Source organism: Orussus abietinus, unplaced genomic scaffold (genome assembly GCF_000612105.2).
Source record: "Orussus abietinus isolate OABI.00-Male unplaced genomic scaffold, Oabi_2.0 scaffold3, whole genome shotgun sequence".
Classification (NCBI taxonomy): Eukaryota; Metazoa; Arthropoda; class Insecta; order Hymenoptera; family Orussidae; genus Orussus; species Orussus abietinus.
The window spans coordinates 3,227,922-3,245,530 of NW_019395984.1; the positions used below are offsets into that span (position 1 = coordinate 3,227,922).

At 54.5% G+C, this 17,609-nt stretch overlaps 1 protein-coding gene across 1 annotated transcript in view; it reads right to left on the reverse strand.

The window, feature by feature from the left end:
- The window catches only part of LOC105699201 (ankyrin repeat domain-containing protein SOWAHB), a 76,471-nt gene that overhangs the window by 56,802 nt on the left and 2,060 nt on the right, over positions 1–17,609 (reverse strand). The window contains exons 4-6 of the mRNA XM_012424023.1: positions 16,858–17,007; positions 4,579–4,614; positions 3,942–4,046 (exon numbers count right to left, since the gene is read on the reverse strand). Coding sequence (XP_012279446.1) covers positions 3,942–4,046; positions 4,579–4,614; positions 16,858–17,007 — 291 coding nt within the window. The remainder of the gene's footprint in view (positions 1–3,941; positions 4,047–4,578; positions 4,615–16,857; positions 17,008–17,609) is intronic.

The following is a 17,609-nucleotide window of genomic DNA, read 5'->3' on the forward strand; positions in this document are numbered from 1 at the left end:
AATCACTGCACTGGCATGCACGTTGGCCGAAATAGACCGAGTCCGGCGAAAAAAAGGACCCGAATGCCAGAAATACCTGCCGGGACAATTCGCTCCTTTCTCGCATACCACGCATCCCGACGAGCCCAAGAGCGGTGATCCTCGAATAATAAACGAATGATTAAATTAATATCCGCCCTCAAAGAGTCCCACCTTTATGCGGGATGCACGTGGAAGAGTCGTTGGTTTTCGGAATTTCCCGTCGGAGTCCCGCGGGAGGGTGGAAACGTCGAACGAGAATTAATTTGGCCGGCTCTTCGTCCTCTTCGTCCCCCGAGGCCCGGTAGCGGCGGAGTGGCGCCGCCATGTTGGCGCGTCCACCGGGGAACAAGAAGAGGAATCGAACGAGGCTCCCGTAAATTATATCCAGAGGAAGTAGCCAGTTACCCCTACGGGTGTATCTGCTAATTCTACAGGTGCATATGTAAAATTTAGGGAATAATTTGCGGGGTAATCCACGAAGATGAGGCTTCAGGGTCTCGCGACAGGCATCGACGAGGTAACCAGGAGCGACCCCGGTAGCCTATTTCTCGTATCACCGGGATAACGAGAAGACAATCGCGGGATTAAACGAGGGCCCCCCCATAAATCACGGGGGATGGTAGTTCCCGGCGCCCTGAAGAGGGCCTCCGGGACGGAAGAAGGAACGGTTAATTTGTTGGGCATCAGCCGGCACCGGCAGCGGCGACGTTGCGCGCACATCCGACCGAAAATAACTAGAGATAATTACGCGCATAAATCAGGGGCGTTAATATTCGGAGGGGGGAAGGCGCAGAGGTGTACGGGGCACATCCGCGGGAAGGTGGACCCCGAAGAGGGAACGGAATAATACCTACGTGGGATCGGTAGATCATTTCTGGCCGTTCGGCAACGCCTCCTTGTTAGCCGGGTTTACTTAGTCCTCCGACGCTCCTATGATGAGTGTTACGCCCGCTAATAGCCTGCCGGTAACGAACTACCGTACACCGATCTGCCCCGAGGAATGCTCGCCAATGCCATCCCCTGAAGATAACCCTTCTCCCCCCTTGAACATAAAACCCCAGCCTAAGCGGATTTCTCTATGAAAATTAATATTTCCTTAAACGGAGCCACGGCCTTCCAAAGTTCATCTCGAGACTGACCCTTAAAATTAATACAAGCGTTCCCTAGATGATTTAAGCGAGAAATAACGTAAATAATTAATTGCATAATTTTCTTTCCAGAGTGATAATTAAATCGGGATTTCTTTGATCCAAGGGACGGTACCTAGACTTTTTTTTCAAGGGTTAGAGTACCTTGCAATGGATGCGCCCTCTGGAATTTTCTGCATTTCTTACGATTTCCCGTTTCCATTCCTCCCGTCGGAAGGCAGACGTCGTTTTTTTTAGTCGTAAGAGGTTCTTCGAGGGCAGTGGCGTCGAAACACGCATAACGCGTACGAGGGAACGAGCGGCGGTTCAGCAGAAGCGTAAGAACGAGGTGGGCGGTCCCACACTCCTTAAATCAGCCGGCAGCTCCCATGATATTAACCCTTATGCCCGGCCGAGCGTTTATTTGTTTGCTTAGAGCGAGTAATTAGAAACCGATACAAATGGTTATTATTTATCGAGAGGGGAAGAGGGTCGGTCCGAGGTGGAAGGAGCCCCCCGGCCATGATTGGCTGCGTTATTAAACCCGTCGAATGCATACAGGTTTCCCCACGTACCCCTGTACGCGTCCGCAATCTGCCGATATGCAAGTTGCACAAGTGCGAGCAGAGAGGAACGTACAGGCCGACGTGGCCGAAGACGTCAAGGGAGGGAAACGGATTCCTGGGCGGGGTTAATTAGAGATCGGGCAATGAAGAGGGATGCACCTGTACCGGGGGGACTAGAAAAGTCGCTTTCGGCCTGTTTCGCGGAGGAAATGCGCCATAAGTCGCGAAAGGAGGAGGGAGAGGTGAGCGAAGTCACGGCGCGTTAATAATACCCGGCGTGCATTTCTGATGACGAGACCCGGCCGGGCGAAGATCCATCGCGATGCCACGCGCGTACCTTAATAAAGTATAATGGGTATATCTGCGCGAGGTACTGCTGTCAAGTTACACCTGACCGTCCCTTGAATAATACAATGCCGGCGCGAGGCATGGGGCACGTAGGCCCCGAGGACGAGCAAGTGAAACCGGCACAAACGGTTAGGTACAAGAAGCGCACCGAGATATGGAGTACGCGAGAAGCGGCAGATATCGCGCAAATTGAAAAATTCCCAAGAGGAGGAACTTAACCAAATTCACCAATGGCTGATAATTCGAGATATGAGAAACTTCACCTGGCAAGAGGAAGACGAAAATTTTAAGATTTGCTCGAATCATCTTCCGGGAATTAAATATCTGGAGGGAATTTCACGGCACTCTTAGATGATCGAAGAGCAGAGCAGGGTGGAGGTGAGGGCAAGTATGACCGACTGTCAAAATCGTGCAGTCGATTCATCCGGGATTTATTTATCCCGTGGGCCGCGGCTCGGCAAGGGGGGGCGTTGATTAGGTGCGGTGTTGATTTAATTACCGACAGAGTAATTGGCATGCCCATTGTCGTTATTCTCCCCGCGGTGTCGCGTTCGCGTCGTTCGCCCCCGATGCGCCCCCCCGTTGCATATTCATAGGCGGATTATTATATCTAGGCGTCGAAGAGTCGAGAGTGGTTGCAAACACGCCCGAAATTAAGGACCGGCCTAGTGCGGAGTTTTTGCACCGTCGAGGGATCGAAACGCACCGAGAATATCATGGCGGGTTTTTTTTTCTTTTTTCCACCCCTTTTCACGCGGAGTCAGAGCAAGAGTCGGAGATGAGCGCGAACAAGCCGGTGAAGGGATCTCGCCAAATTCCGGGGAACGACCTGGCTGAAATTTCCGTGAACCTCCGTAACTGCGGAACCGCGTCGTGTTCCAGGGGGTGGATGGTATTAAAAAAAAAAAAATGAGGAGAGACGGGGAGGGAGAGAGAGGAAAGGAACGCCGGGCAAAAGGAAAAGGAAAGCATCATTTCCAATTTCCACGGCGGGTTGTAAAAAAAGGTCGGGCCGGGTCACGAGCCGGGCATAGATGTAGCTATATCGCGGCGGATGTTATCCGCAAACACGCGGGTTTGGCCAATTTATCCCCAGGGATGAGAGGCCGGGAACCGGGGGGAGGGAAAGGGGTTGAGGCAAGCTTGTCCGGCGGAATGAATTCCGCACGCAGCGCCCCGTGCGGTCGGCCCCTCTGCCCGTCGAGCGACGCCAGCGCCGCGTCGCCTCCTACGTTATGTCCCCACTTCGCGACTTTCTAGGCCGCCGTAAGATCCAATACACCGATTTAAGGGCTAAAACTTGGCGTACGTCATGCGGAGACGTGACGAATCCATTTGATACCAGATATACCGCTATCGCTCGCAAAAAAAAAATCAGGACCCACGACTAGCTACAATCGGAAGCTCATCCCCCGAGCGAGAGGCACCGATTCCCGCGATTCCCCGTTCCTCCTTTATTCTGCGGCATTGGGGCGCGACGTCGAGCCGGGGGAAACGCGTCGTTTCGACGGGCTAACATCGGGGCTGCCGTATCGGGCCGCGAGGGACCCTTGGATTTATTGACCTGCCATTGGTCGGCGCGTGAAAACGCCGCGAATTTACCGCGCCGCAGGTGTTAAGTCTCGCGGGTGTACCGCGTATGCTCGGGCGCGCTTAATAACAGGCCAATCGGCCGCAAAAGTAGCTCCGCGAGCCCGTAATTACGTCTCGGCAGCCGCGTCATTATCATCGGCCTCCCTCGCAAACTCTCGGGGCGCTAATTCTCGCCGAGGAAAAGGTGCGACGAGACGACTCGCTCCGCACCCCCCTTTTTCAAAATACCAAGTAAAAATTTCCCATCGCCGATAAAATCCAAAGATGAGAGAAAATGGCGTCCTACCTTCAGCCTGGTGAGTCGGGGCTCCTCGGCGGCGAGTTTGGCGAGTGCCTGGTAATCTCCCTGAGCAGCTCTCACCAGCCACTCGCGTGACTTCCCGTCCAGTTGCTGCAGAGGCGAACTCGGCGTTAGAGAGGATACTTTGTAACCTATTACCGGGTAAAGACTCGTAAAGGTCTCCCCAAGGATCCCTGCACGAGCGGGCGGCCCGGGGCGAGCAGAGATAAAAACAAAAACAAGAAAGAAAACGAGCGAGAGGGAAGAAGGCAAAGGCCCAAAACGAAGACACGACTCTCCCGCACGAGGGGAGAATTAAACGCTCTACGGCGGGTGCCCCTCTCTCGTATCCGCTGTTAAACAATAATTTTAACGCGGTAGAAGGCCCGGGAGATTACATCCTTCACAAGCTGCAGATAATACCGCGTCATTACCCGCGGTCGCAACTCAAACAGCACCCGAAGAGCCCGCTCTTCGGGATCCTTTCTTTATCTGGACCCCATTACCCGCGCGTCCTGAAAATTCGGAGGGACCGATTTTCCCGGGGAGTCCGATTGTATAATTGCCGTATGCCAATGGCGTGAAATCTGCCCCACGGCGGCGCCAATAAACGAGATAATAATAATGACGATGATGAACTTACCGAGGCAACGGAAGCGCTGTCATCTTCGTCAGTCCCCTGCGGAGCAGAGAAGAGAGTTAGAGCCGAGTCACCCCGGCGGGGTCATCAACTCGGTACATATATTGCGTATACACAGGGCCGAGGTGGTGCATCGCCATGGTGGACCCTGAAGAGGGAACTCGAGCGCGCGCCCCGAAGAGGGAACCATCGGGGGGAGAGAATGCGTAAAACAGCGGGAGGCTGCGGGGCGCAATCGCGCTCGGCCATCGGATTGATATACGGATCCAATAATTGATTCTCTGACGCAAGGGCGAGAGATCGGCCCTTGGGCTTATGCAACCACCCCCGGGCGAAGGCGATGCACCCTCGGCTGAAAATCACTCTTCTCCTCCCTCCCTTGGTGTATAAAAATATGAGACTAAAAATGACGGATAATGCGTGTGAACATTCTGACGATTCGTGGGGATCTCTTATCGGTATCCTGCAGGGGGTGTTTGGAGAAAAAATCGGGATTCCACGGGGGAGATTATTTAAGGTCGACCGTTAACGCGACCTGGAGGGAGTCGCCTTCTTCGTCGGCGGCGCCGAAACCCCAGGACCGGCAGACTTTCGCATAATTCCCTCGTAAAGCACTCCCGGCAAGTGAATTCTGCCCTCGGCGGGACTTAGCCTCGCGTTTTCATTACGCCGCCTCTCCTGAAAAACCGAAGACGTCGAACTTTGCCCCGCCCGCGATTATCATACCCCACAGTGGGGGGTATGAAACCCGGAGGCGATATCGCTTTCTCTCTCTCGCGGAAAAAAAAAAATTACAGAAAATAGTAAGAAGTAGGAAATGAGTAGCCAGGCCAATTGTCGCGAATTACTGGGTCCGCGAAGCAAATGCAGAAATTTCCTTTTTTTTTTTTTTTCATTTTTCCATTTTTCCCCGGGAGACGATGCAAAGTCCACATAGGAATGCGAGTCCTTTGCGGACGAGGTGCATCGATTTCCTCGGGATTAACATCGATTCGAGGCCGGACGAATGGCAAATCGCGAGGCAGGGGAGAGCGATTCGAGCAGACTCGTCCTTTGAATGATGCATGCCCCCGGATAAGTAGGACCCAGGGATGAGGCCGGGTCCTTAGGAGGCATCCCAAGCTTTGGAGAGGGAGATAGCCACTTAATCGCATCAACGCACTCGTTTCGTGCACGGATCTACGGGAGGATCGGCGGAGAGGGGCAGGAAGGACCGGGTCCGATCCCAGGAACGTTAAACGACTACTCATCCCTGTTAAACTGTTTGTATTTTCACTCGTCACGGCTTCAAGGGCTCGGGGTGCTCATTCCAATTCGTCCGGACTTAGGTGGAACGGTACCTTAACCTTCGCGCCCTCCTCGATTTTTACATAATTTATTGCTATCGATAGCCAAATTCAACTGAACGCCTGAAATGAATAAGGCACGAAGGTTAATCGCAGGTTATCGGTGCCTTCCATGCCGAAATTGGGAAACGAGGGACGGCATAAGCTTTTGCTCACTTTCCCCGGAGGAAGAAGCCTTCATAAAAATGTATCGCGAGGAGGGCGATGGAGACGTCGAAACGGCCCCGGCATTCAGGTCGGACGATTTCCTGCGATCTTTCCCACGTTCAGGAGAATCAGGAGAGTGGCCAACTTCAGGTGCTCCACGCGGTGAGAGCCCCTGACCCCCCGTGGGGTCGGATAGTGCACCGAGGTGCGTTCCCAGCTTTGGTGTGCGACGTCCCGCTCCTACACACGCCGGCTTTATTATACCGTGTGCCGGGGTCACGCTTTATCCGCCATCAGTGATTCGACGATCATACTTTCAATAAGCGGTTGTTATTGCCCGCCAGGGCGAAGATGGGCGTCCCGATAGTCGGCCATAGGCAGCCGAGTTAGGAGTCGCGGCACGCTGACCCCCTACACCGGCGACACACTTCTAGGTCTCCGGAAGATCGAGGTCCTCGAGGATATCCAGCCACCCCGAAGCCGTGAAATCGACCCACCTGATCGACCGCCCTCCCGATCCCGATTAGACCGAACGACGGGCGCACAAATCGGGATTGGTCACAGGGGCCGATCTCGGGACGAGATGCACCTGTTCTCCCGGAAGAAGTCCAGCCACTCTCTTAATCTTCCCCCGTATTTGCAAATACAAGCCCAAGGCTGAATTTCCTCAGAAAAATGGTTGCTTTGCACGTTTTCGCGTCACCTTAAGCAAACGAGGGATTGGATCGATCAGTTTGGCCGAAATTATCGTGATCGGCGATTGGATTGACCACTGAGTAGAATCATGGTCATGGAGTCGCCGATTAGTAGGACCGTTCAAGGGACGTCATTCCGTTGGGGGTGGACGAGGCTGATTGATTTTTAAACGATCCCAAGATGCGACTCCAGATCCGATGGGATCGCCGAGAGGGAGACACTTGTTTGCTGGTATCTCCAGGCGGAGATATGCAAATGGCGTCGGACGCAGAGAGCCGCTCGCGGCCGGACAAACGGACCAGTCAGCAAAGCTAAGCTACGGGCTGAGGAACATAATGGCGCGCTTATCAGATAAGCTTATAGGAGGCGGTTAATCGTAATGGCATCGCAGCGGTGTCCTCTCTCTCTCTCCCCCCCTCGCCCACCCTCTTTCGCTCTCGACCTCCTTCGAGGTCCGAGGGAATGACGAAGGGACCCGGTCCAGTCGGGCGTGCACCTCGCTCCCGTCGCCGCGTTATTGTTTCTCGGTAATTAATATTTTAATTGAGATCACCGGGAAATAATTAACGGCCCGATGAAGCCCTTCGGTGGGCCTGTTTGTTCAATCAGTCGCGGCCGCGAGCGGGCTACAGGGAGGTTCAAATATGGCAGACAAGATGCCTCGAGAGTCGCACCTGTTCTGGGGTCCCCATGAAACCTACCGATCAGCTGATAATGAATATTTCTCATGGGTGTATACAATTCTGCTCTCCATAGCCAGATTCCAAGAACAGAAAATCAGGAAGCGGGGCATCGGTCGATTTTACGCTTCTTCAACTTCTTATGGGATCAAGAGGATGATCAAGTAGCAGGACCAAGGCCGACTTTGGCCATCACCAGGGGGCAAGACCCGACGCCTCTGCAGGCGTCTAATGTATTCCCCGAGTTATTCGGGACCGTGCGAACAGATATTGGTTCCCCGAGCACGTATCGACGGACAGAACGCTGGACGAGAGGCGGGAAAGTCTGCGGAGCCAAACTTTCCCAAGAAGATCGAGATACGCACTTAAAACTTCGTCCCAGCCGTTGTCCCTGCCCCCTCCGGCCCTCCGCGCTGAATATCACCAACTTCCGTCAACCTTGCCCGGGAAGGAGTTAAAATTTCGGGCTCTTCCAGGCCGGCTGCCCATCCTACAGTATCTCCCGAGGTCCCTCCCATCGGAGTCTCTCGCCAAGAGGGACCGTCTCCGGACGCGGCATTGTGATCGCGGATTCACCAGGGAGGCTGCGGTGAATCCGCACTCTTGGCCTGCCGGCAAGAACCGACAATTAACCGCGTACGTCTGCGCCAGTCGTGCGAGGGCGGGGCACGTACGGCCTGTTAAATGCGAGATTACGTTCTTGCGATCCCCCCATTCGGGAGGTCCGAGTCAGACCTCCTCCGAAGACGTCCCCGGCGAGAGGATCCGGTACCAAGGCGAGAACCTCATTTTTGCGTCAACGATGAGGAAACGCAAAACTAGCTATTAGGACAAGTGTCCAAACGCGACCACACACATGTCGCGATGTCACCCCTAGAGTTGCGGGGGGTCCCAGTATAGGCCAGGGTGCAAAAAGTGCACGCGAGCATCTCTAGCCACGTGCAGCCGGCACGTGCACCTCGGGGTTGACTTTCGGTCCGAAGAGCGCAAAAAGAAGAAGCGACGGAGAGGGGAGGTGGAAACGTTTTAATAAGCCAGCAGCCTCCAGGGGGGTGTACAAATATATTCGGCCCGAGGTAGGGAACGGCGGAGGGAGGAACGTATCGCGGTGGGCCGGAGGGCCGGGGACGAGAGGCAAAACATGTTGCGGCACGGGCTGCCACGAGAGCTCCGCGGAATTAGCTTTATTATAACCCGGGGGCCATCCATACACGCGTATCCAGAGGGAGGGGGCCAGGGGGCAGGAACATCCACCAACCAATAAGCCGAACGCTAACCAAACATTTTCGCGGCTCGCCGCACCGCCTATTCTCTGGCTCTTCGGGCTGGAGAAAGGTGTGGGTGGACCCACCATCCCTTAACCTCGTCGAAGAGCCCCAGAGATCACGGAAGTCGGTACCTTCCCTGTTCCCTGGTGTCCGAGGGCATGGACCCAAAGATAATCCGACCTTCATCGATGACCAATGACGATGTAAATTCTTGCAAATCTGCAGGACAAGATTTTGGCCACCACCCTTGGTACCTCGTGACGTGCGGCGATGCCAAAGAGATTCCGCATTTTCTCGTACAGGAGGCAGGGGGAAATTTCGGTCTTCGAGGGGGGTCTCCCTATTTTTCTTAGACCCTGATCAAGTGGCACGATCGCGGCCGCAAGTCCAGCCGCTCGGGTGGGATCGATCGCGCACGCTGCGGATAACGTTGGCCTGATTTATTCCCCTAATGGGCGTTCGCGCATTCATTTCGGGCGTACCGGGGCAATTCCACGGGCCTTCCCCGTAGCTCGCGGTCGGTACTGCCGGTGACAGGAAAACTCTCGCCGGTGATTCAGCGTTCGGTTCGGCGACGCCTCCCATACCTACCCGCGGCCATAATGCCTACCTACGGAACTACACCGCTTCCATTGGTCATTATCATTAGGCTCATAATCCGAGCTTTCCTCGGCGCAATTCCGCGGAGAACCCCGAAACCAGACCCAGGAACGTGGATTCGAACCACCCCACCCAACTCAAGGCGAATTACTCCGGTGATCTGCACCGACAAAACGATTTTTTATATCGCCTAATCAACCGGAACCCAGGAAACGAATCTTCCAAAATCTGTCCGCATGCTTTCCACCGGAAAAAATCGATGACGCGCACTTGGCGCGAGTCTCAGCCGCGCGGCGAGCCTCGCCATCTCATAATTGCTCCTTGCAAATGCATGCTATTAACAGTAAATAGAGGCCGGCTAAGTGATTTCCACCGAGTGAAAGACTCCCAAGCGGGAATCCTGCGGAGGAATCCACTCCTCGGACGGAAGGTGAGCCTGAATTACTAATAACGAGTCTCGGGAGGGTTCACTTAAGAAGTAATTACCGATATCGAAGGATTCCAATTTTTCCTACCGCGCCGCGTTCGCGAATTCTCAAAAACCAGGCCACGTTCGAGTATAGACACCCTATCCCACCGCCAGGAAAATTGCCTCTGCCGTTCCGGGAACAGGACGGCTGAGTCGCGCGCCAAGTGCACATTTCGCGGCGTACCTCGCGGTATTATTTACGAGGACGCGATTGTCCGGCGGACGTCGACACAGGTCGGTCGAAATATTCCGGGGGAATCGTCACCGCGGGCCGGAAACGGCGATAACGGTGATAACGGTGATAACCGAGGCACACGTCGGGACCGCGTCGAGGTAACTACACCGAGAAATTAGTGGTCCGATCGGTTATTAGTACAGGGGAGCATGGGAGCCCGCGGTACCGCGGTACAGGGTGATTCATATCCGCTTGTCATATTTTCGCGCACGAGCGACCGAGTTTGCCTCGGATGGAGAACATGGAGCGCCGGGCGCATACGCGGCCGCGTCTCCGCACACACGCGTGCGAAATTCTGACAGGATATTCGTACGTGCCGTGTACCTCCCAGCCCCTCTGCCCGGTACCCCCTGCCCCGCAGCATCCCTGCCCGATCATATCGTGACAGCTAATAATTTACTCCGCTACTCTCGGGCACGACGCTGCCCTATCGCGGGAGCTCGATTCGCGAGATAGCCGCAAAAAATGATCGCTATCGCGGAGAGTCACCACTTCTTGATTCCAAGTCATCCCGATCCACCTCCAGGATGACTTCTTCGAAATTCCCTGTGAAATTGGGTGAAAGTATTTTTTCTTTCCTTTTTTTTTTTTTTTTAATTTTTTCCAGGAATATTTTCAAGCGAGCCGCGCAAGTACCGCTCGATTTCCCTCGACGAGGAAGACGGCCGGCACCGGGACGCTCGTTCATTAGGTGCATAAGCGTCGGAGATTGCATCGCAATTGGCCGCACGCATTGGCCGGAGCTCTTCCCACACTTGACCGACGCCTTTTGTGGGCCCGTCCCGTGTGTTCCTCCTCGGACACGCTCGTCTCGAAATTCGGGGTCAACCCGGGTAGCCGCAACACCCGGGTCCCGCGATCGCCGAATCGAGCTCTCCCCGGGGATAATGGATATGACATGAGTGGCCAAGGAGTCAGGCAACGCGTTTACGCCACTTAGAGTAAATACTTTCTTGCGGTCCATCACGCGATGGGTCCGTACGGATCCCTCCTTGGCGGCTTTTAACTTCTAACTCGGCACGTCGGAACAGCCGCGGTTCACGCGAGGCGGGCCCCCGGAGATAATGAAACGATATGCGAATAACTTGACCCCCATTTATCAGGGGCCGATTTGCCTCGCGCATATTCCCCCGAAGCATCGAATAACACCGTTTCTGGTATCCGTCCAGAAACGAGCGATACGTCGTTGGCATCGAGGGGGGACGACGGTTTCCCGGGGCCCCGTCAGCTGCGAGGACTTAATCCGTCGGGCCCCTTAACGAGTTCATCTTCTCTCTAACGTCATTAACACGGACTAACGAACCGGCGATCGCCGAGTCACGGGGTTCGAGGTGGACCGAGGTCCAGGGGGTTCCGGGGCTGCGCTCGGTACGCTCGTTGCAACGGACGGAGCCCCAGGTGGGCCGAGGGTCCAGGAGACGGCCGTCTGGGCGGCCCCGATACCCGGGTCTCCGAGCTAATTCCGAGGTGTAATCTGTGGGTACCATCGCAATGGATTAGCATACAGATAGCCGAGCGTATACGTGCCACGGAGCCCCGGTGTCCATTTCGGCGCGGCTCCGTTACGGGGAGGCGCCGACCATTGATCGGATCCTGGAGACCTAGGTGTCGCGTGTAGGGCGCACGCATGGTCGCGGCGGAAGCAAACTGTATCGGCGGGACCTCCGCCTGGTCGAGATCCGGGTGGAAGATCCATCGGCTCTGTGAACCTGGAATCCAGTTTGAGGTGCAAACAAAATTAATAGATTTATTGGAATGTTTCTGCGATGCGGACTTTTGAACCATGTTGAGTATTGTTTGTGCCTCGAACTGGACTCCAGGTTTACACAGCCAGATCGATCGGGTGATCGTTCCACCCGGGAGTCGGATCAACCTGAATACCAATCTCTAGGAAAATTGGCAGCGCGCGAGGCGGCTGCAAATTGGTCCCGCTGAACCGCCGTTCCCAGAGCGGACCCCGAAGATGGGGTTCACCGACGAGGTCCCGGGGTTCCCTGAACGAGAGACCGACTCCGGTCCATCGATGAGCCTGGAAGGTCGTACCGACGTCCGTCGCGGATGACGCGGGCCCCTCGGAGGACCCGAAGAGGCGATGCCCGGTCCCGAGGAGTGAAGTGAAGTGATTCGGTCGCGAGGTAATTTGTGCTCACAGCGGGGCTGAGCAAACACGCGCACCGGGGGAGCCTCGAAAAATTAAATAACTCGATGACTGGTCACATTCTGCCAGGAGAGGAAGGCCGGGCCTGGGCCGCTCCGTAACCCGTGGGCCAAGCCGGGCCTCACGGCTGAATGACGTAGGCCTCCCTCCGCGGAGAAATGCGCGGAATGGGCCCGGGCCCCGACTGCGGGGCCCGGGGTTCGGCCTAGTGTCGGGCCCGCTGCCGGGCCGGACGCTCCGGGATAAGGGACCGGGATAGGGCCCCGCCGGGGACCCGGGGCCCTAGGGCCCCACCGTTCGCCCAGGGAGCGCGAGCGCCGGCCTCCCGCGGACTTATGAATACAAATTGCCGCTCACTGGGCAACTCAGATCCCTGATAAGGCGACTCTTGGTTTACCGTGCCACGACGGTGCATAAAGCATGACGGGATAAGGAAACGGAGGGAACCGGTACCAGATCCAGGGAAACGGGAGAGAGGCCATCGACAACTGATACGACCCTGGAAAATTGCGATTTTCAGATAGAAAAAGAAAATCACCGATATCGCGGATCTAAATATTTTAAATGATTAGGTACAAGGTAACGGCTCGCGACAATGAATAGAATTTTTGGAGTAATTGGTTGCTACTTTGGGACGTTTGAAAAATCGTGTCTTGGTAGGAAGGAGCAGTAGAGGAGTTTCCGTCCTGGCGGGGCCCAAGGCCCTCTGGCAGACGAGCCAACGATGGAATGCCATCCCTCAATCGGTCAACTCTCAGCCGGTCCTCCGATTACTAACGAGATATCGGCGCCTCTCCCTCGTGATCGGAGACAGTATCGATTCTCATCAGCGACTAATGTCGTGTAAGAACGTCCAAGACCTGCCCTGATGGACCATCCGGGAGACGAATCTCCGACGAGGCTGACTCCGGAGGTCGAGGGCTCGGGCCTCGTTTGACAACTTCGCTAAATCCTTGATCGATCGATCCCCCCCGAAGAGGCGGTCGATCGAGGGCGAACTACACTACCGTTCAAAACTACGGGCCCACTTAATTCCCCCAAAAACTCCTAAAATATTAGGAAATTCCGGGGAAATTCTCTTTTTCCCCATTTTTTTACCGATCCTTTGAGGAGCCAAAAAGGAGGCGCCTCGATCTTGACCAAGAGTAGCGCCTAATTCCTCGTTTATCGAAGACTTCCTCGATTTATCGAGAAAAGGGCTGGAGGTAGACCTTCGGGGTTTCGAAAATTCGTTATCTCCGAGCCGTGAGCCCGAGGGAGCCGCCCTGGATCCGGGATATTTTTCTTAGGCTTAGAGGTTAACAAAGTCTAGAGAGGGGGGAACTCTCTTCGTGGGCAAACAAATTTAATGCGCGCGTAACGACACCAATTTAGACGATAATACGCGCGCACGCTCCCAGGATTAAGTCGTAACTGGCTGAATAAATGGCAACGGGCCTGTTAGGCGTATCTAGTTACTACACGGCCTACAAGAATACCGAGTGCTAACTATCCGTGTAGCCGCGTTTATTCATACGCGTGCCTCATATACCATGAATATACCGTACATACACGATACAGGTCTGGGCAGCCCTAATTCACCCTGCCACCGTCCGACCAAGACCGAGATCGCTGACGAATCATCATCAAGAATTATCATTCGATTAAACTCCCCGGAAACCGCTGAAAAAAATTTATCACGATCAACATTCCAAGATGTTCCCAATAAACGGGAAAAAAAAATTAGGAGTATAATTTTCTCGAGCGAAATTCTGGATATCACAGGGAACCGCGAGGAGGCTCGCAGTACAGGATTAACACGTCCTTCTCCCCCGCGGAAACTTAGTTAGCGCGGAGAGCTAGAGAGTTGGTGCCGGCGTAAAATTCAAATTGAAATTTGCCAGCGCAGCGCTCTATCCTCGAGGACCCGGTGTTCGCCTCTCCAGCCTCCTTGTTAAGCGCCTGCACTCATCTCGGATGCTCCGAGGCAGCCCCCGAAGTCTCGGGGCCGAACTTTGGATTCCGCACAGCCTCGCATACATTAGCGACGGAGAAACTTGGGGGGTAGTTCGCCGGCGGCAAAGGAGCCGACGCAAGGGAGGTAGGGAGAGAGAGAGCGCGAGCGAGGCACAGGTCGCCACGGCGAAGGGTGTAAACCGCACAAAGTAATCTTACAGAATGTATATGCAAAGAGGGGTTTCGGTACTGGGAGGTCACAGCTTGCGTGATCCCGCCCGCGACAACCCCGACAAGACACCGCGTCGGAAATTCACCTTATACCTTACTTCCGGGTCTTCGATTCCATCCCCAACCCCGAACTTCGAAATTTCATCTCTCACCAAAGAGGCAAAAAAAAATTCGATCTCGACTGGTTCCCCAAAAACGAGATTTTAAATTTCAGAATTTACGAGAGTGACTGTGAAGTGTATAGGATCCTAGGAAAGACACGGTAGGGACGAGCAGCATTTGGATGCATGAGTTTCCCGGGTAACATACGACTAGGCACCGGAAGTGGCGGTAGACCACACAGAGGTGGTGGACCACTTTAGCGACGTCGCCACCCGCACATTCTTCTGATTTCCATAAAACCGGGAGGTAGACAGAGACACGGGTCCGAGTCCGTAGGCGACACCTCGCCTACGAATGGTCGCATTAATCGGTTAACGGGGTTGTAATACGTCACGGGGCGTTGCTTCGCCAGAGGGACGGGGATCCTCGACACGCGAGCCTTCTAGTCTCCACTACATACTTCATGGTCACATTCTGAACGTTTTCTTCCGAAAAAAAAAAAAAAATAACTGAGAACCTCTAGGAGTATCGCCGCAGCGGTCCGAATTTTCTCCGATTTTCTTGGGGACCGTTGCCAAGCGATGGCGTCCCTAGCAACCGGTAACCAAGGACGCCGCTCCGCCCCTCGTTGGTTTCGCACCTACGCACGCGGAATGGCGGCACGCGACACACGGGGGCCCGTGGGTTATCTCATTAGGAATGCGAAAGGTGGACTAGGTTGGCTATTGCGCATGATAATTATTACGGGGAAGGAGAAGGAAGAGCCGGGCAGATTACAGGATGTCCGGAGGCGAGACCCCGACCCACCCTTCGGGACCGGGCCCCTTTCCGCGGCGGCGGCGGCTCCTTCTCCCAATTTACCACCAATAAAAGTTAACGGCCTGTCCGCATTTGTATATTAAAGGGCGAACCGCCCCGAGGCCGGTGGCGTGCGAAAAATACATAATAATCGGGAAACGAGCGGTGCATGCCGAGGCACACCTGTACCTCGGCTCGCGAGACGTCCGCCGGATAAGCCCGACATCTCCGGGCGTAATCGTCCCCTGGACAACCGACTACGTGTCCTACGAGTAAAACGAATGCCCCGGGCTAAGTGGATGCGCCCAATGCTCGGAGGTTGTCGGTACACGCGTGCGAGCACACGACCAAGGCCCTTAAAGAAGCACGCCGACTCCTCGCCGATATTTCCCCCGCGCTCACCGAGTCCGAAGTAAGGTGAGGCAATAAAAAAGGCCCATCTCGATCGGGCCCAATCGTGCACCTGGGAAAAACGTCGCGATTAACGCATCTCCGATAGTGGCGGTTGAATTACTCGAGACCTTTTACCGGCTTATCGACTTGTTCCCCAGGACAGGGATGATGCCCCTCGGCGATACGTGTCTTGGCACCCTGGACTAAGTCCCAGCAGCTGGGCCCGAGGGCCCACCTAACGCGTATCCACCTTTGAGACGACGAAACCGCGCTAATCACCCGGCGTGACAGCCTCCACGGATACGGAATTACGGGATGTCGCGCGACTTAATTAGACAAAGTATCCCAAAGGCGTGTTTCTCCATTCCCGGGGTATATAAAAATATACGCAAACCGTCCATTTTAAAAATTCCTAATAAAAGTATATAACAGTACTTGGCGCGAAACTCTACTCTACTTGATAAACGACTCTTAGAAATTTAATAATATTAAAAACACTTAAGAAAACATACTCGGTAGATTTGAATGCCGACTTCGTTGTAGCCTATCCTTTGGCGCGATCGCGAGTACCGACAGATCCGGAGTGTTTCGTGGAAGGAAGGGATCGGTTCCTTCCGCTCACGTGGGCTGGAGTCACGGCCGTGAGTGTTCGGCGGTCTTTCAAGGGGTATTGCGCCACGGCGTGGCCGGAGGGTCCGAAAATTATTACGAGAGTGGCCGGTCGCATCCTGCGCTTTGCGCCGTGCCGCCTAAGTATCGGTGGGCTTTTAATTTCGTGGGCACCCAGCTAATTATGATTTACGAGGAACATCGACGAAACATCCTGATCGGCGAGACCGGGATCGCTATTCAAATGCGACGAATATCCCAGGCAGATAAACGGAAGGAGGCGCGTGCAGCCAGCGCGGCGTGGGTGCAACCTGCAGACCCCAAGACCGCCGCGATGGCTCTTAATGGTGTACTCTGTATGCAAGATGGGCCGCGCGGCTTCGCCGCATCCTTTCCTCAAAGGACCTCCAGGGACCACATCGCGACACCTCCGTTAGCAGAGGCAATCGAAATTATACACGTAGCGTCTCCTTCCTCCGGAGGAAATCGACGAAGAACCTGATCCTATGAAGTAACCGACCCTTCCACGATTGCCAAGTAGGAATCATAACTTAATTCCCAAAAGTCGGTGTGTGTGGTGTTACAGAGGTGTCGACGGGGTGTCTGTCTCGTTACCTTGTCGGTGCGTTTCTTAATGGGGGTGATGGTACCATTCGGCCGATTAGGAAGGTCCGTTTCGCTGGCCATCCGGTTGAAACGCTGCATCCGTTCCCGGACGCTGAGCTGTTCCGCAGGTCCAGGATTTGCCGGGAGTGCATCGTCCTCCTGCGTGTTTTCAACAACCCCCCAAAAATCGTTCAGTCTTTCTCGTCGAGGAACAAAAGTCTGGTCGAACCTTGCACCAGGGAAAGGGTATCGACGAGGCAGATCCCGAAGGATTGAAGTAAAGAACGCCTTAAAGTACCTTGCGCGAGTACAGAGAACACCATGAAGGACGAATGCACGAGTTTGGGTGCAGAGCAATGTTCAACGGGGTGCAAGACTACGACAAAGTGATAGGGATTCTACGAACCACATGCTCGTGGGTGAGACGAAGAGTGCGTTGCGTGAGGCCAAAGAGTGCGATTTGGAGGTGCAACTTTCGATCAATGTGCAATTCGGCGAACCGCATGCTCGGGTCTGAAATAAAGGATGCGTGGATTGCGATTCAGCGGGTACAAGCGACGAGAATTAATTGCCGAGGAACGAATACGAGGACGGTGCAGAAGTATGCGAACTGAAAACATTTTCAATCCCTTCCAGAATTACAATCATGTCTAAAAGAGATTTAGTGATTCACAGCGATATCAAGTCATGATATCTAGTACAGTCCACGTGTTTAGGATCCCAGTCACCAACTTGCCAGTTGATACTATTCTACATCGCAA